Genomic DNA, 19942 nt, shown 5'->3' with positions numbered 1-19942 from the left:
TGGACTTATTGACAGTCATAATTGTAGCACTACAACTGTTACAATATAATGTTGACTGGCTTTGCAATCTACAGCTCAAAGTCGTATAAAAAACCTTCTCAGAAATAATGAAATCATGGTTGACATAACCTGAGATTTGATTCAACTAGTTACTTTGTGCTCTTATTTTCAGATCTGTTGTTTTAACCTAATCCTTGTTGATTGCATCTAATTTAATAATTTGAATCATAATTATGATTTAGCAGTTCATTGGAGCTCTTTCCATTGTGGTCAATTAACTAGTTGTACCGTCTGTATATAAAACAAATTTAAATAAAAAGGTGCAACATCATAACGTAACGTGAACGATTATTACAATTTTGATGGATCCACCCACCAAAATGAAGAGACCCACAACAAGAGTTGCACAAGCACACAGCCCTACAGCAAGTTTAATTTCTGTTGCTACTTACTATTTGAGCTATGCTCCCTAAAAGACATCCGGATGGAACGTCCCAGGAATAGAGCTGCTCTGCTGGGCCTGTCTCAAATGCATTGTCAAAGCATAATTGTTTACCTGCAGCATGCCAATGAATTAGAGAAAAAATGGCACACATGCAAATGACATAAGAGAAACCTACTTTCAGGAGACACCATTCATCTCCAGCCTTTCTTGGTATGATTCCGCAAATGGAACAAGATGGTTAACACTGCTGGATAGAGAGAAAGAAGCAAGATGGTGCAATTCCTTTGGATGAAAGAAAAGCATACCTCAAGTGTTCTCAACTGCTCCTGATATTGAGAAACCAATTGCTTCAACTGCTGCAATTCTTGGCTCCTCTCATCATACTCGTTCTGACGTTCATGCTGAATTGCCACTGCTCGCTTAAGAATAGAATTTTCACGGAGGAGTACTTCTACTTGCTCTTTTAGTACCATATTTTCCTGATAAAGAGAACAAAGATTCTAAGTAACAATAAGGCAGAACCAGTTAAGAAGAATAAACATATATGATACACAGGAAAAACAACCTTTTGGAAGTTTTGTGCAGCCTCAGCACCTGCATGAGCCACGATAGATTTCTCAAGCACTTGGAGTACCCGAGAAGCCCGAGCCCTGGCATCATCCATGTCAGATGCATTCATCATTTCTCTTACTAACAACTCAACCCATTCAGAACCGTCTGAAGGCAAGAGGTCTTCTGAAGTGGGTACAGGCGAAGCATCTTCTGTGGAAATAGCTTCTACACCTGCAGATTCTATCCATCAGTCTGACTATATGTAACAAATGGCAAACTGATATGGAAAAGAAAATATATTCCTCTTTTCGGGAGAGAAACATACAGATTCAAGTGTTTTACATGAGCCAGGAAATGACAGTGATGCGGAACAAATATGTGACGAGGCTTGAATTTTAATTTTCGTATCGGATATCGATTAATTGCTGAAATTAGAAAGAGAAAGGAAGAAAATCGAGAGAAAGGAGAAGAATTGGGAATGAGAAATGGGAGAATTGAGAAGAATAGAGAAGAAGGGGAAGAAGAAGAAGAAGGGGAGGGAGAGAGGGAGAGACCAGATTATTGGATATTGGATATCCACCAGACAGTAACTACAAATTTGGCAATATATTATTTTCACTTTTATAGCCATTCTGTGCATATTATTTTCCAAATGTCAACAGATCTGGTAAAGAAAGTTAAAATTACTCATGTTTTTCAAAATTGTAAACAGTAAAAACTTGGTTACGTTATCAGGCCTTAAAAGAGTAAAGGCAGTTGGTTCTCTTTGTTTGTTTAATAAAATCAACTCACCTTTTCAATTTATATATAAGCAAAGACAGTCCATGCCATAACCTTCCCCATCTCAGAGTGCATGATTAAGCAATAACTGCCTCATACAAGACATCCATGCAGCTCGCGGCCCCAAGCCGCAAAATAAGTTTTTAACTGCTCAAATTGTTGGACAATCTAACATTTTATACTCCATATAATGTTAAATGATGAAGATGTCACCCTTTCCTCTTTCATTTTTTTAATTAACAGCATAAAAGGCCTTGTTTTGGGGGCATAAAACCTTTTATCCACCCTTGGAACTAAATTATTCAATAAAAAACAAAAAGTAAATGTAGACAAAATCAGGGACTACCTTGATTTAAAATGCAGCCCCGTTTAAGCTTAGACATATAATATGAGAACAAAGCTTAAATACAAGATGACATAATGTTTAAATCTAAGTATAGACACAGCTGATATAGGTCCAACCTAGTGGTCTTATCACTTAAAAATAATTCAAAAAAAAAAAAAAAAAAGGCTATTAAGCATGATCAGAGACATACCAGGTGGTGTTTGCAGAATATTTGCTCCAATCTCCGTATCAAGTTTGCCATCGATTAAGTTTCCTTTAGAAGATCCCAAACGAAGTTCATTCAGACTCTTAATGGCAGAATCCAAATCATTTCCACTTGCTTCAAGAGCTCTCTCAAGAAACTGCAATTGGACAAAACAGACACAAATTAGAACTGACCTGCACCTCTGGTCTGACCCATTAAGACGAGCAGGTCCAAATATTCAATACAACAACATAATCTGTAACATGGAGAAAGCAAAAGAGTCCCCAATTATTTGGTACTTGTCTCTAAGCATAATTTTTAGGAAAAACAGGCAAGATTGTGTGCTATCAAAATAAGTAGTCTTCCCCCCATATGAAGCTTATACATAACATCTCCGTTTATCTATTACTTACCCTTGCCCACAAATAATTCCAGAAAAGAACAAAGAAAACATCACAAAGCCATTGAGTTCCGTTGCACCATCTATCTTAAAATGCATTCTAGCTTTTATGTAGATGATTTTGAAAAGAAATTGTAATTTTCTCATGGTCTTTCCATTACAAAAGATATAGAGCCGAACCGCCCAAGCCTGGTAAGGCTCAAACCCTATTCCAGTAAATGCTGTAGAACTTGATAGCCACATAAGAAATGTAACTCCTGGATATTTTATATTTATCCCTGTAAAGAAACTAACTCCTTTTCTCTTTTTCCCTACCCTTGGCAATTAAGAGTGAACCCTTCATCACATCTATCTATTGTTATGGATATGCCAGTTCTGGAGTCTGTAAGGTGACCCACATACAACATTATTAACAAACACACAAGAACTGTTCATGCAGTAAAATTCAACATTAATGTGTCCTTTTTCATTGTTGATTAAAACATCATGGAAAGCCATTATATAATTCTCTTGTCTATTCAACTTCTTAAGAAGGTGCAGCTCCTGATAGCAAACCAGATTTTGGTTTTGACTTTTGAACCTACATAGTGAGATTTGAACAGAAAATCTTGCATATAGGGCAAGGTATCTAACTAGAACACCCCCACCACCACCACCACCACCACCACCACCACCACCCGGAATATCAATATCATGAAAGATTGAATAGGCAATTGAACTTGGAGTAGATATTGGAAGCATGTCTAATTTACAACACTCCTCCAAGATCTTGCTTGAAGAGAGAGAGAGAGAGAGAGAGAGAGAGAGAGACAGCAAACAAGTTGTCAATGGGCACAATATAATGGTACCCAAGAATAAAATTGACTTGATCAGGCTGATTCCAAGAAGATGGGAATTAGTAATGACTAGATTAAAAGAAAGATACATGTGCCTCAAAATCCATTTTAGTGCTGTAATGGCTCTATGAATGCCTTTTTTTTTAGGCAATGAATGTTTTATTGAAAAGAAGCCTCCAGCAAGGCTCTTTAAATCTCTACAGCAGAGGCCTCGTCCACATGGACGACAAAACAATAGTCAATCACCACTTCAAAATTGCACGCAAAATGTTATTTCCCACCATTACCAGCAGGAATCATATTGATGCAGATTTTTGGTAGTTGGTGAGCATTGAGCCTTTGGTTCAATGGCCACATGGAAGGGTTTTTAACTTGAGGTTGGATTCAAATTTCACTAGGAGAAAGGCACGTGTAATCTACATTAACAAAAAACGACTTCACTAGTGGTACTACTCACTCATGACTTTTCTCTAGCAAAACCATAAGCACAAAAGATCACTATTGACAAAGATCACATCATCATCCTCATGCAGTACATGTAAGCCTGAACTTGTGTTGTCAATATACGAATAATTAAACATTGACTAAAAAAGTTTTTGACTTAAATATGTTTCATTATTATTATGTCATTTATATCATAGCCAACAAAAGCTAATAGTCACAAGAGGAAGTGAATGCAAACCAAAAAACAGTAACAACCTCTACAAAACAAATGAATATTGATATGAGATTGGTCAATTACAACTTATAGAAACATCATAACCCGTTATACTTGATTCTTGTAAGCAGATAGCAAGATATAAAATGCCCAGGGAAATTCAATACAACCAAAATGAAATAGCCATATACTTTTTTTGAGAGGGCGTGGTGCGATTCGAAGTCGCGACCTGACGCTCCTGGTTGTAAAGAGAATACCATCAGACCAAACGGCCTTAGGTAAATAGACATATACTTCAGTAACTGTTTTTTAAGAAGTTTTTTTGTTGCTTTTTATATTTCATGACAGAGAGACAAAATAGATTCAAAAGAGTGCTTTAACATAGACCTTCCATATATACATACTAAATATTAAATATTAAATTTTATTTTTTTAAAGGTTGAATATGGACAAAGACATAAAAGGTTGGTGTGTGTGGTCCTGAGCTACATACTATAACTCTATGCCGCAACTATGTTTTACAAAGTGAATTAGAATGGTGCATTGTGCAGCTCAGATTAAAGCTTAGCATCTTGACCAGTCTTCACCTCAAAGCAAGCCAACAAAAACTGGTGCTACGGGCAATTGGTCATCTTGGCGCACGACTACCTTGAGAGCGATCTAGATGCCCACAAGCAACTCAAAAATCCTGTGCCAGAGGAATCGATTATCCTCAAGAGAAAGCAAATTCTTTAGACTTTATACAAAACTTACGAAGTAATATAGAGCCGGTCAATATCGGCATGCTCAATCACGATAGAAACAGCGCATCATGTTGAACATCTCTTATCAATCGAAACTTTGATTTCCCATTTCAGATCTTTGCTTTTCTGTTTTCTTTATTTTTTCAGCGCTGCCCAGGAAATGCTCCATACTCTAACCCCCATTAAAGAATAGACAAATTCAGAACAACAGATAAATTGGAAGAAATAAACAAAATTCGACTGTAAATTAGAAGTTCGAATTCGCTTAACCAAATTCCAAATCCTAATACCTAACAAACAAGTGCTGTGGAAAGCAATATATAAATCAAATTAAAGAAGAATACGTAGGAAAAGAGGTACACCTGCTTGTCCATGTCTGGAAAGAGAGAAACGAGATGAGCTAGAGGGGAAGACGGTGAAGCAGGAGAGGAGGGGGAGTTGGGAGAGAGGTGGGCCCGAGAGGGCGATAATCGGATTGGGGAGGACGAGCACCGGAGCCTCTTCGACGAGACTGGGGGAGGGGTGTGGTGAAGGTCTTCGAAGAACGATCTCTTTCCGCACACTATGGCAGACATGGTTTCCTCTGGTCCTCAGGCGTGGCGGCGGCGATCTCTACGATCCCTCCTCCTCCGGCGACGATTTCAATGTTTCCCCTATTGTTCTCTCTCTTCGCCCATGCATGCGAACATTCGATAATGCGATTTCCAAAATCTTAGCGACTATTTCTTCTTCTCCAATCTTCCTCCGATTAATCTTCCTCTTTCTTTGGTTCCGTCTGCCATTTCCTCTGAGAGGGTTAAGAGTTTCTTGTCGTTTTTACCCTTTTTCGCCACCTGCTACTTTTCCTTCTTTCATAGACATCCACCAATCCCCGTTAATGTCTTACTAAAAAATAAAAAAAATATTTCTGATGTAATAACTTTTAAGTTTCGGCGCCTGTCTATACTGATAACAGCTTTTTCGGTGAGAAGGGCAAAAGAGCCGTGATTTACTTCATTGGAGTGATGAAGGAGCACATGATTGCCACGAGCTTGCATAGACTGATTAATATTTGAGTGTGTATTGTGGGCTCTTTTAGGAGTTTGTACTCACGTCTCAGGCCCGTTGTGTGTGAACTCGGGCATCAGGGGAGTGCTGAGTGGAAAAGTCTTACATTGAGAAATGTTGAAGGGTTATTAGGTTGACCAATTGGCCTTTTTAGGTGGCTAATCATTTTTTGATAGGCCTTGGTTCCAACTTTGCATACACCCATCTTAGGTTTAGTGAGTTTGTAGTTTAAGTGGAGTTGAATTGAGTTTTAGAAAGATATAGAATCACTAAGGAGTTAAGTGTTTAGATGGAGGAGTATATTAATCTTTTCATATAATATTGCTTAAGTGAATGAATAAAAGATGTTAGGGGTTGAGTTCTGACCCCTAATGAGTGTTGCAGCTTTCATGCTGCCTTCTCTCTTCTCTCCTTTTTTCTTCTTTCTTACTCCTCTCTCTTCTTCTCCTTAATTTTTAAATTTTACAAGCTTCGGCCCCTTCTGGGATATAGTCAGTAGCTTCTTAAATTACGAAGAGTATGTTTCTCACTTCTTAAGTTCTCTTTCCTAGTAGGGTTCGCAAAATCATGTAATTTGTTTATGTGGGTCATCTTGCATATCAGTTGCCAATGGAGCTCTACAATGGCTAAAAGACAACTTCTAATCAGCAGGACATTCTCTAGTCGTGGTGTACATTCGTTTTCATCTATTTTGTCTCTCTAGGGGCAAGGAGAGACGTTGGATATATGTCTATGTTTATATGTTAAACTGTACCTTAATCATCATAACTTTAAATAAATACCACCTGAACTTGATTGGATTGCAGATTTCTTGAAGGTGGATGTTGGTTGATAGATTAATGGAAAAAGTTTTATATAAAAGATAATTCTAACAGGAAAATATCATAAAATAATTTAAAATTTAAGTCTACCATGATTGATTTTCTTAACTGTTCCCTTAAAGTAGGACCAATTTTTTTTAATAGTAAAAGTATCTTATTCCTGTGATCTTTTTGTTCTTTTTGTTTATAGAGTTTTTGAGTTTTGTTTCGGTGAACGATTTCTATCATTGTCGATCGAGGTGAAGCTTCTAAAAAATTTCAACCAAAAGCTCCTACTGCAAGTCCTTCCACTGGCTCTCATTTTTGTTAGCTTCTTCCTGTCACATACATCTTTCGTCTTTGCTCTTCTCAAAATAGCATCGACCCAACACAGGCTCAAATACTTAGTCCACCATATCAATGCGAGAAGATGTAGGCAAGGATATAAAACAAACTCAAAATTCATAATGAAAAAAAGGATTTGAATAGACAGGTTGGTCTTTCTAAAAGCTCTATTTTAAAGAAGAATGAATATGCGAGTTTGTTTTTTATTTTTGGAAACTCTGATTTAAAGAAGAAGGCACAAATTGACTAAAGTTCAAAGAGAAGAAGAGCTAATAAATGAAAGAGAGAAATAGAGGATTGGGATTCATGTAACCATCAACGATCGTTTCACACAACTCTAATAATGATAAGGAGAATACCATTGGTCTTTGGTATGCATCTATTCTTAGCTCCTACTGGCTTTCTATTTCATTCAAAAAAATTATGGATAACATCTTTATCATCATTTTAAGAAGTAAAAAGATCGTATGATATTATAGTAGAGCGTTTCAACATAATGGAAAATAAAGAAGACTAGTAATAGTTCACATGAACTCTCTAATTACAGTAGAGGATGAGAAGCTTTTTAAGTTTAGAGCTCAGTTTTTTTAGAAAACTATCTAGATGGATGCTTATAGTTTAGAAATACCTAAGTCATATGTCTTTGTTATTATTGATACGATACATTCAAATAAGATATTACTTTAGTCATAAGTTCTAACATAAAATACCCTACATAAGATTATCCCTTCATAAAATTTGTCAAATCTTTAGTAGCGATAAATCAATAGTAAAGAAATTGAGCTTGTACTGATCTTAAGTTTGTTCTTTTGTTTTTACTTGATTTGTTTGTATATTAGTATAATATTTACTAATATGCATGTTATTAAAAAAAATTCTAATTAGGAAGTTAATATACCTATTTTCTCTCATAATCACCGATTTTGCCTCACCATGCTCTTCTCACAAGTGACAATAGAAGCAATGCTTTTAGAGACCGGTTGATTCTCATTAGTATTAATTTCTAAATGCAAGTTATTTACCATGCATATTTTAATTTGTAAGAATTGCCTTAGTAATATCAATTATTGCAGTCTCATTGTTTAGTTAATATTTCATCTAAGTGTTTTTTTTTTTTGTATCTGATGGATTTTGATTATGTAAATTTTTTCTATTCTTTTATATTTCTAGGATATGGAGCACATTCATGAAAAAGAACCACATAGTCCTCCCCAATTAATTGAATGTTGTGAACCATAATAAAGTATGGAGTTTAAATCGATTGATGATGAATATGAATTTTATGATAAATATGCATGTTGTAAAGGGTTTGGTGTTTGCAAGAACACCCACCAAAGGACAAAAGATGGTTTTCCAATGCGTAGGATATTCATTCATTCAAAAGGAGAATTTCGTGATCAAAGAAAAAAAGATAAAGTCAAGTTTATACATTTAGAAACAAGAACTAGGCGTTCTAAAAAAATGGAAGTTGTTCTCCATAGAAATTCAAAATATAAGGTGAAGAAGTTTGAGACACACCACAATCATGAGCTAATGACTCCAAAAAAGGTTATCTTTTGAGGTCTCAAAGAACCATATCCAATGTTCTAGTTGCTCAAATTGATATTGCTAGCTTAATAGGACTTGCACCAAAAACATCTTTTGAACTTTGAAGTATACAAGCCAGTTGCAGAATTGCATTAGGTTATTTTCATATGGATCTAAAAAATTACTAGTGAGAAGCATCAATATTAGAGTATTTCAAGAAGCTACTATGGAAAAATCCTTCATTTTTCTATTATTTTTAGCTAGATGCAGATTAGCAAATTACCAACATTTTTTCGTCAGAAGGTAGATCTATTGTTGATTATGGCTATTTGGTGATGTAATATCATTTGACATGACATACAAAATAAACAACTACAAGAGAGCATTTACACTATTCCTTGATGTGAATAACCATAAACAATATATAGTCTTCAGTGGAGCTTTATTATATGATGAACCAACTAACTCATTTGTTTGGTTATTTGATATTTTTATTCAAGCATTGGGTCGAAAAAAACCAAAGATCATACTTATTAATCAAAGTGCAGCCATGACAAAGTCAATAACCACATATGGCAAAGATGAATCATCAGTTTTTCATATGACAAATCAATTAAAATGTCATAAAATATTTTTTTGAGTATTTTCAGTAGTCGACCATCTTTTAAAAATGATTTTAACAAGTGCATTTTTTGAGTATGAACATGATGAGGATAAAATGCTTGAAAAGTAGAACCTTAGGGTGGCTACAAAAGATATCAAAGAGAAGTATAAGTGGGCATGATGTATGGAAGACATATGTTTTGTACAAAATATGAGGAATACACAATGAAGTGAACGCTTATCTCATAAGGGGATACTTGAATTCAAAACTAGACCAAGTATGATTTTTGAGCAATTTGAAAGGTTAGTTGAAAGTCGCCATCATGATGAGTTGAAAGAGGATTTCAAATCAATTAATAATGCACCTATGTTGGTTGCACCTTGTCCACTTCTTAGGCAAGCTTTTGTTGCTTATACTGAACCCAAACATATGAAAGATGATGGATATTTTTAGTATGTTTAAGTTATCGATCATACATATTATTGTGACAACATAGTGAAGATCAATAATAATGACAACAATGTGCAATATAGTTGTAGTAAATTTGAGTCTATTGGAATTCTTTGTTGCCATATCTTACAACTTCACAAGTGAAAAAATATATTGCACCCGACCCCTAGTACCTATAAAGGAGATGGCGTAAGAATTCAAAGTCAAGTAACATTGTAAATGTTAGTGAACATGCAACAAAACTATACCCTCATGCAGTGATGGACCATCGTTATATGGAATTATGTTAGAATGCCATGAAACTAAACACATGTGCCATCAAGTTTGGAAAGATTTTTTCATGTTGCCGAAGCTATTAAGAAGCTTATGGCAGATATATATAAAACAAAAAAAAAAGATAAGCAAAGAGGGTTCTTCTACACATTTAACAAGTATTATTTAAGACAGTGTAGAGAATGTCACACAAAATGTCGAAGCAATGTGCCCAAGTGTTGGTGTTATGAGAATGATAATGGGGGAAAATACACCCTGTGGTGTTCTTCAAACAATAAGAATCAAGAGTTCTCTTAAAATTTCTACAAGTAAGAGAAATGCAAATACGATTCATTGCTGCCAATGAGTAATGTGCAATTTCTAAGAACTGATCAAAACCACTCTCAAAGGATCACCCGTGGCACATTAGGCTTTCCAAAACATTTCATTAAGGAATACTAATTGTGACATTTTAGCTTTTTCCTTAGTGTTCATCTTTGTAAAATTGCATGAAACTAAATTGGTGTCCTCGTTCATAACCTACAATGACTCAAATTATTTGGATAATAATAAATATAAATCATATTACTATATATTTCATAGGTGTTGTATAATTTTCATGACAACCCGTCATTGTTGTGGTGGTGACTGGTCCAATTGGTTTAATTACTCAACATTTTCTAATGACATTGGAGACCATACTTCTCAAGTTTGAACTTCATTGATAAGGATTATATCTTTAACAAGGTATGTTCAACCAATTTACATATTACAGAGGTTACAAGTAACTCAGCTTAGCTAGATCACAAGTAAGATTTCTCTAAGAAATTAGTAATCTCTTATGAGAGCATTCTCACAAATGATCAAACAAATGTATTTACATGTGATGTTCTCATCAAGAAGTTTTTGCTACATCTAGAGGCATGGTCTAGAATTGAGTTACATATAATTTTTTTCATAAAGTAGTCAACAAAAGCTTCTTTCATAGCATATCATTTTGTTTTATGGAACAAAGAAGGTAAAAAATGGTCTCAACAACTGAACCTCTTTGTAGTTGATACAATACTAAATTTGGTTGAAGTTTAGACATTTATGGGTTCAAAATTATTGAATTGGTAGGTAACCCAATTTAATCAACTTTTAGGTTACTATCTCCATGATTAATACATTGCAAGGCCTTGAATGTTGTTTTTGGATTTTTGTTGCCTATCTTGTAGGAGGGGAGTGAGGGGAACTTGTTCATGGGAGGATGAACAACATGTACTTGATACTTTTGTTTTTATGTTGCATGCCTTCTAGGTATATTTATTCTATATATCTTTTGTAGTGTTTTCTTTCAACTCTTTACTTCTCACTAATGGCTTCATCCTGTGTGATCCTTTCATCTAACTTTTTTGAGTTGCTACAACACATTATTGCAAAGTAATAAATTATTTTTTTAATAATGTACTGAAAATCAATAGTGCTGCTAGAGGGAGGCAACATTAACACTTGTTCTATAGTTATAGAATTGGCTATGCTTTCAAGTCTAGTTCAACATGTTTAATTACCTTTTTATTAAAATTATTGATAGAAGAACTCAAATGATTTTCCAAAATGGGTTGAAGGTCTATTCTTGTAGGTTTCTTTGCTCATGCATTTTTTTGAGTGTGGTTTGCCTATACTATGAAGTATTTTACATATACTTCGTAGTATTTTAGTCACATATTATGGTGTTTTATAGATGGTGTGGGTAAACAACTCATTATTATCATAGTGTGATGCATATATTCTAACTTTGAACTTTAACTATGAAACTGAGGCATTTCACCTTAGAAGATTGAGCAAAATCTCAATAATTTTCACCTATAACAACTTCATAGTAGATAAAGTCCATTCACATTATGGTATTTAATTTCAAATTGTAGTACTTCATAGAAAATTTTGGTATATCAGGCCCTTAACAATAAACAAATGGTTGGGTGAATGTTAGTGCTTTGAACTATAATAGAGAGTCTTCTCGTGTAAATATCTTTGATTTTACATCAAAATGAGCATTGAAACATCAAACTCTTTCACTCTCAAAAACGAAAGAATTGTAGTATTTACTTCCAAATTATGGTATTTACTTTCAAATTGCAATGTTTTGATAGATGTTGCCATGTTTTAGGCCATTTATGGTAAACAACTATCTTGTGTAAATATCAACTATTAAACATAAAAAAGGAAATAAAATTCTTAATACTATTCATAAGAAAAATCAAAGACATTGTGGTATTTACTTTCAAATTACAATATTTTATAACAAATTGTAGTATTTGAGGGATTTGGAGTAAACAATTGTTGGATTTAGTATCCCATGATAACACCATAGATAATCAGCACAAGAGAGAAGAAGAAGTCGAAAGTGAGGTAAAGGAGGGAGAAGAGAAATGAGAGGAAGAAGAGTGAGAGAAGAGAAGAGAGAGTCTGAAGTTGAGAGAAGGTTCGAGAGATGAGGGAAGGAGGATTAGGTTAAGTGACGCCCCTTCCACCCCAATGTATTTATATTAATGAGAAAAATAATAATTACATCATTACCCACCTTAAGAAGGGAGAGAAAGGGACAAAAATCAAAGGTAAATTACATCATGCCACTATACTTCAATCTTAACTTCCAACACTCCCCCTCAAACTGGGAGAGAGAAAACACCATAGAAACCCAATTTCCCACATATAGTAGTCCGAATCTTGGATGTGATTGGTTTCATAAGTATGTCTGCCACCTGTCCTTGAGATGAAACATGATTGAGAGATAAGATACCAGCTTGAAATTTCTTCCATATAAAATAACAATTTACCTCAATATGTTTTGTTCTTTCATGAAAGACTAGATTTGAAGCAATATAAATGGTTGCCTGGTTATCTTAATATAATTCCATAGAGGCTTCTTTATAGAACCCCAATTAAATGAGAAAACGTAATAATACCATGAAAAAATAGTGTAACACTACAAAAAAAAAAAAAAAAAAAACAGTGTAACACCACAATTAATAGCAAAACACCGTAATCAATAGTGTGATACTGCTATAAACAGTGAAGATTTAATGTATAATTCTTCTAATTTTTTTTTACTCAAATCAACAACATCAACTCATAACAATGAATTCTAAAATTAAGAGTGACCAAAAGAAATAATGCAACTGAGAAATTAGCCAACAACACCAATTCTTGTTTACTTCATCTTTAAACTCACATCAATATTGTCTCTTTGGCGATAGTGTTCAAATAATACTTTTTTCAGTTTTATTTTTATTTTATTAGTGAGAAAAACATGGACATGATATATAGAGAAGAGGGAAAAGAGAGATGTGACTAATCTGACTTCTTGGGAAGGTTGAGTACCAAGGGGAGAAAAGATCAAGAGCTATCTGCATCATGGTTGCAGCAGAAAATTCACTGGGGAAGCTAGACTCTCTCGTTCGATGAATCACCATCACCGTGAAAGACGATCATCAGCTAAGGGATTTGCCTGTCAATCTCATTGCTGCTAAGATACTACTTATAACGTAATACTATTATAAAGAACACCCAAATTATACAAGCTCAGGCTTGGTACAGGATGAAAAAAACCATCCTCAAATACAAACATCAATGATTTCTATCCAGAAGCTCACTCTCCAATCTTCTTTCTTCTTCTTCATCGCGTCCTTAACTTGAAATGGTCTTTACCTCCCCTTAATCCCACCAAGTTGACTGAACACCTCGTTTGCAACTGCTGTACCTGAATTATCTACCACAGGCCCGGGAGCCACTTGGTGACTAGCAGCGCGATTGTCTTCTTCGGCGGAATCTGTATTCGCCGGCAGCTGAGGTTGGGGAGTACGCTCGACGGGTGTGGCTGTGATGGACGTTGGCGATGAGGAATTGTCTTCCTCGCTTTTCGCTTGAAGAGCCGCCTCCTGAAGCTGCAGAGCATACTCGAGGTTCCAGAGCACATCTCCCATAGAAGGCCTATCCACTCCATGCTCCGCTAAACATTTCTCAGCGGCCTCTGCGAACTTCTTCATTGAGTCGGGGTTTATGTCGCCCAAGAGGTGAGAATCGACGATCTTCTCCAACAGCCCCTTCCTCTTCCACTGCATTGCCCATTCGGCCAGATTCACCTGCTCTCTTGGTAGCGCCGGATTGAGTGCCGGCCTAGCGCACAAAGCTTCCAAAAGTACCACACCGAATGAGTAGACATCGGACTTGTCCGTTAGCTGCTGGCGCCGAAAATACTCCGGATCAAGGTACCCAAAGCTCCCTTTCACTGCTGTACTGACATGGGTCTGCTCCACCGTCGGTGCATTCTTCGACAGACCGAAGTCAGCTACCTTTGCCACGAAGTTCTCATCCAGCAAGATATTGGTCGTCTTCACGTCGCGGTGGATGATTCCTTGCGCCGCTCCGGTGTGTAGGTAGTGCAGTCCTCGGGCAGCGCCAATGCAGATCTCCAACCGCTGTTTCCACGACAAGTGTGGCAGGTCTTTGCCGTAGATATGATCTCTGAACGGTCCGTTCTCCATGTACTCGTACACCAGAATCATCTCCGAGTTCTCGTCGCAGTAACCAATCAAGGAGACCAAGTGCCGGTGCCTGAGCTTGGACAACATCTGAATCTCCGTTTGAAACTCCGTTATTCCCTGCTCAGATTGAGGATTCCCGCGCTTCACGGCGACCTTGGTACCGTCAACTATCGCGCCCAGGTAGACATTACCGAATCCTCCCACACCGATCACGGCCTTCTCGTCGAAGTTTTTGGTCGCATCTTGCAACTCAGAGAAGGAGAAGTACCGGCCGAGACCAAGGGTAGAGGAGTAGAAATTCATTGCGCTCTTGTGTGATCCCACATACGATCTCTTGCTGGTCATGAAGGTCGATTGGCCGGCGTGGAGAGGGAGCAGCCATGAAGAGAAACTATTCCTCTTCTCCCAACCTTGAGGTCTCTTGGACCACTTGAACACCATTGCACCTAGGCCAACGAAAGCTCCGAACATCATGGCAAACCCCACTGCCGCGACGGTGCCGCGACTCGACGAGCCTGACTCCGCCCTGCCGCCGACGCCGAACTCTCCATCCAGGCTACCCACCTTATTACTGATCTTTAAAACTTCCACCCCGTTCAATATGGCGTTCACTTTCCCTGTGTTTTCGTTCATTGGCCCGACCTGAACCGTAATTCCCTCGGAAACCATGGACGCGTTGAGAACGAAGTCTTTGTAGTACGGCACCGCCAAGTCCGACGTGATTGTGGATAAGTCAAGGCCGGAGATGGCCATTTTTCCGTTGAGGTAGACGTTGAAGTAGAGATCGTTCAGCGACTTGCTAACTATGTCGCAGAAATGGAGCCGGACCATGTAGCCGAATGCGGGATCGACGTCGAGGTTCCAAGTTATGTTGAAGTTTGGCTTGGTGACCTGGGCATCTGCCATCTCGACTGCAGAGGCGTAGACCCAGTTGCCTGCGATCAAGGGCGAGAACCCTTCCGGGTACTTTATAATGTTGGGCGAGACGGAGATGACCTTGCCAGTGGAGTTCCCGGTGCGATACTGCGTATCGGTATCCCAAGTACGGCCAAGAGAGTCATTTTGAGCGGTGATCACTGGTCCACCGACGTTGACCCGGTGGGCTGTCTGGAAGGCGCTGGAAGAGAGGCCGGAGAACTCTGCGATAGGGGCGACGGTAGTGGCGACGTTGTTGATGAGGTCGTCCGGGGCGGAAACGAACTCAATGGCGTTGATGAAGGCAACAGAGTTCCTCATAGGGGAGAAGAGGAGGGAGAGCTTCTCGCTGGTGACGTTGAGGAGGTACTCCTTAACAAACCAGGAAGAGCCGTCAGCGGCGTTGAAGCTGTGGAGGAGGACGAAGTCGTCAGTGGATACGGAGAAGACAGCTCGTGTAAGATCAAATTCCGTGTTGTTCATTGGGTAGAAATGGAGACGGACCCAATGCCATCCGACCGTGGAGACTGGGAAGGAAAAGATGGAGTTCTGGCTGAATATCCTGGCAGTGAGATAGATTGGCAATGAGGTGGTATCTTCATCGGCAGGGACGGAGACGCTGATGTCGTCCTTGGCGGAGAGAAAAGGGGAAGCCTCCCGGTCAGACTTGAAGAGGCGGCCATCGGGGAGATTGACATTGCTGGAGGCGCCGCAGTCGACGAGAAAATTGTCCGGAGGAACGAACGGACCGGAACGGACGACGAGGAGGAGAGGTAAGAGGAATAGTAACCGGAAAAGAACGGGGAGAAGGGACCCCATTTTCTTTTTCATATTAGGGAGGAAAGGGGTAGGATCCCCTCTGGGTTCTTTCCGATCTCCGGCTTTCCTCCAAATGGGTGTTCGCCATCATCCAAATTTGGTTATTGAGGTGCCCCCAAAACTCGGTCTGTCTCTGTTCCTTCAGCATAAAACAGACATCCTCTTCCATTAACGTAGGGTGGAAATTAGTCACTACGTGACTTGGAGACCAATAGGAAGCTTCCCGTCTCCGTCGCTCAAGGCGGACTAGGTCGAACTTGTCGGACACGGGAAGCTAGCTCACGAACTTGGAATCATCTAGGTGGCTTTAAGATCTTCCCTCTTTTTACACTCATAAATTCTAATAAGAGAATGGCCGGAATTGCTGCCAGTGTTTCTCCCCCGCCGTCGAGGACATCAATATTGGACTCGACGGCAAAGGACAGGCTACCGGCTTCTGTTCTCCCGCTGTTCGGTCCGAGTCTCGTCTTGCTTCAAAAGTGGATCACGTTCCTTACTGAGAGAAAGAGGAAGAGAACTCCAGATGGCAGAACTTGCCTTGGGACTGTGCCCTAGCTAATCTGGAAGATGATTCAAGGCGAGTGGTTTCAATTCTTTTACATTTCGATATTACCATTTCATTATTAAGACCATAGACAGATTATAGTGCTAATAGTGCTAATCTCTCTAAGGTCCTATTTATCTCTAATGTCCTCATCCTTGTATCTTTCATTCACATTTTTTCACTAAGAATGACTGAATTATAGGAGAGAAAATCCTGTGGACCCAAAGTGGAGTGCTTGTTGGCATGTGAGATGAATTGATTGTAGTTGTGTTTTTGGCTGTAGTGAGAGAGTGACTTATTTTTAGTTTGTTTGACATATGTTTCAATCCTTGAGCATGGGGGAACATGTTCATGCCCTGGTGGATTTGATTCATAGATGGCTTAAGGTTGACATCCCCCCTTAAGCTGAGCTACGAGACGGGTCAAACACACAACTTGGTAGTCATAAATTGTAGATGACTTTGAGACAATGTTTTGGTGAAGATGTTTGCAAGCTAACCAATAGTCGTCAAAATATGCTTGATTTGTAAGTATCTAGATGAATGTTTTTTTTCTAAACAATGTGATTGTCAATCCCTATATGTTTAATGCAAGAATGACAAAACAGACTATGAGATAAATATGTGATGCTAAGATTGTCGTAAAATAATAATGAAGTTCAAGAGGTACAAATATGAAGATCTTGCAAAAGATGTTGGAGGTAAGTTATCTCAACACATGTTGTGCCATGAGCTTGTATTCGACTTCAATAGTGAATTTGGGCCAAGAAAAATAGCATAGCCTGTTGTGGAATGTACGGTTAAAGAACAACCTCCCCAATCAAAATCAGAGTAAGGTACAATTTCAAGGGTGGAAGGCTTGGTGAGGACTAAGTTATGGCTGGGAGTGCCTCTCAGGTACCTAAGTATTCGTTTAACTAGGGGTGAAGTGAAACTTAGTTGGAGAGTGCATAGGTTGGGCAACTAAGTTAAAAGAGTATGATATATCGTGTTTGGTGAGAATTAAGTATTGTAAGGTGTTAACAATGCTTCAACAATGGGTAGGATCATCATAGGGAAGACTTATGGTATCAATCTTCGTGTAAGGGATATGGGGTGTGACAATTGGTGCATAAGATTCCATTTCGACACAATGGAAAATATCAACAAAATATTTTGTTTGACTATGAAAAAGTCCATTGGAAAATTGATGAACTTGTATGCCAAGGAAAATGTTGAGAGGTCCCAAAGCTTTAATGGAAAAGGCTTGATCTAAGTGTTGTTCAAACTGAGTAAGCAAAGTACAATTGCTTCCTATAAGTATGATGTTATCACTCTACAGAACAAATGACTTTTGCCAACTAATTTTTCACTAGCAGAAGTTTCATTTTAGTTGGCAAAAACTTTTGTTAATCAAAAATCTGTTGGCAGCTTTCACTGTCGAGTTTCTCCTGGTAGAGGGTTCTGCTAGCGAAATCTCAAATCTGCAAGTAGTGATCTCCCCTAGAGAAATTCAAAATTCGTTGAAATAAATCTCTACCTGCAAAATTTCAAACTTCACTAGTAGAGACCTAATGCAACGAATTCTGAATTTCATTGGTAGGGTTATAAATTATTGTATTATTTATTTTAAAATTAAAATCATGCTGCCAACCAAATCTAAAATTCGTTGGAAAAAACTCTCGTTCGCTGGAAGATTTCTAAAATCTCTACCAAAGAATTTGAATTTTGTTGACATAAGTTTTAAAAAAATCTCTGCTAATAAATTTAAATTTAATTGGTTCAATTTTTTAGAAATATTTTTTAGTGAATTTAAATTTTGTTAACAATTGTTTTTATTTTTCCCAGTTCAATGATTCATAAAATAATACAAATTTAAAATAAAATAAAACAAGTACAAATTTATTTTCAAAATTTAAGAAAAATTATAAATTATACAAAAAAATAAAAAAATAAATTTATAATATACCAAATTATTTTAAAAATAAAATAAAATTAAAAATTATACAAAAACAATAGATAACTAAAGTCCATCTATGAGAGGATCTGGTGGTTGTTGGCTTGAGTCTACATCTCTAGTTCTTCATTTTATTTTCTTGCTCCTCAACACAATGCTTTACATTTCTTTGCTCTTCCTGAGTTTCAGATAGTTGCTCTTTAGTTGCCTATAACCCCTCTTTAGTTACATGCAACCCATCCATTATATGTGGTGGCAGTTGGGACAAAGATGGTTGGACCTAGGGGTGGCATCGAGCCGAGCCGAGCCTGAACCTGCCTATGTTTGAGCCGAGCCCGAACCTGCCTATGTTCGAGCCAAGTTTGATTTAAATATTGCGAACTCGAGCTCGAGCCTAAAATTGTTCTCGAGCTCAAGCCTAATAATTTTAATCGAGTTTGTGTCGAGCCTAAAATTGTTATCGAGTTCAAGCATAATAATTTTAATCGAGTTTGTATCGAGCCTAGGCTCGAGCCTAAAATTGTTATCGAGCTCAAGTCTAATAATTTTAATCGAGTTTGACCCGAGCTCAAGCTTCAACATTCATTTAAAACTTTTCAAAAAATACAAGTCTCGAGTTCATGCTCCAACATACATTGAAATCTTTTCAAAAAATATGTGTTAAATAAAATTTATATAAAATTATGCATACATTTTACATAAAGTTGGGAATGCCCTCTACTTAAAATTGGGAATAAGGGTGGCATCAAATCCAACTGGGTCCGAACCTTGTTTAAGCCAAGCTTGATTTTAATATTTTGAACTCGAGCCTAATAATTTTAACTGAGTTCGAGCTTAACCTACATTTAATACACTAAATAAAATATATGTCAAATATATAAAATTAAGTATACATTTCAAAAAAAAAAATGATAGGGGAGGTTCTTAATATTGCCGATGATATTTGGAAAGAGTCCAGATTCGGGGAATTTTTTTTTGAAGATCCCATCTGTTCGGCGCCAAGAGGAGGAAGAAACACTGTTGAAATATTTACGTTTCCTAACTTAGGAAACTTATTAGATCTGTGTCGCCCACCTGTTCTGACCTGGACTCGGACCAGAGTTCACCCAACGACAATCTGCTGACCCGAGGATGGTCCTATTCTGCTGAGCCAACTCGAACCGAGTCAACCCAGTCCGGGTTAACTTAGTAGGTCAAATTGATCCGGGTCAACCTGACTCGGGCCACTTATGTT

General features: G+C 37.6%; 2 protein-coding genes and 1 pseudogene across 2 annotated transcripts; 1 reads left to right on the top strand and 2 right to left on the bottom strand.

The window, feature by feature from the left end:
- Positions 1–264: 264 nt before the first annotated feature.
- Positions 265–5789, bottom strand: LOC137941270 (uncharacterized). Its single transcript, XM_068786600.1, has 5 exons — positions 5307–5789; positions 2314–2464; positions 1011–1228; positions 751–924; positions 265–556 (listed from the first exon to the last, which is right to left on the bottom strand). Exons 1-5 carry the CDS (start codon positions 5517–5519, stop codon positions 470–472), a joined length of 843 nt encoding a protein of 280 aa, XP_068642701.1. The 5' UTR covers positions 5520–5789; the 3' UTR covers positions 265–469.
- A 2808-nt stretch (positions 5790–8597) lies between these two features.
- LOC137940724 (protein FAR1-RELATED SEQUENCE 3-like) lies at positions 8598–9861 on the top strand (annotated as a pseudogene).
- Positions 9862–13655: 3794 nt separating this feature from the next.
- LOC137940723 (probable receptor-like protein kinase At4g39110) lies at positions 13656–19696 on the bottom strand. The gene is made up of 2 exons (XM_068785858.1): positions 19663–19696; positions 13656–16213 (listed from the first exon to the last, which is right to left on the bottom strand). Exons 1-2 carry the CDS (start codon positions 19694–19696, stop codon positions 13656–13658), a joined length of 2592 nt encoding a protein of 863 aa, XP_068641959.1.
- Between the last annotated feature and the right edge of the window lie 246 nt (positions 19697–19942).

The sequence above is a fragment of the Aristolochia californica genome, unplaced genomic scaffold (genome assembly GCF_029961685.1).
Source record: "Aristolochia californica isolate CCGP_79_NKW_82.1479 unplaced genomic scaffold, dmAriCali1.0.hap1 SCAF_9, whole genome shotgun sequence".
In the NCBI taxonomy this organism is placed as follows: domain Eukaryota; kingdom Viridiplantae; phylum Streptophyta; class Magnoliopsida; order Piperales; family Aristolochiaceae; genus Aristolochia; species Aristolochia californica.
Note: the sequence above shows the minus strand (reverse complement) of the source record. Positions and strands in the feature narration are given on the sequence as shown.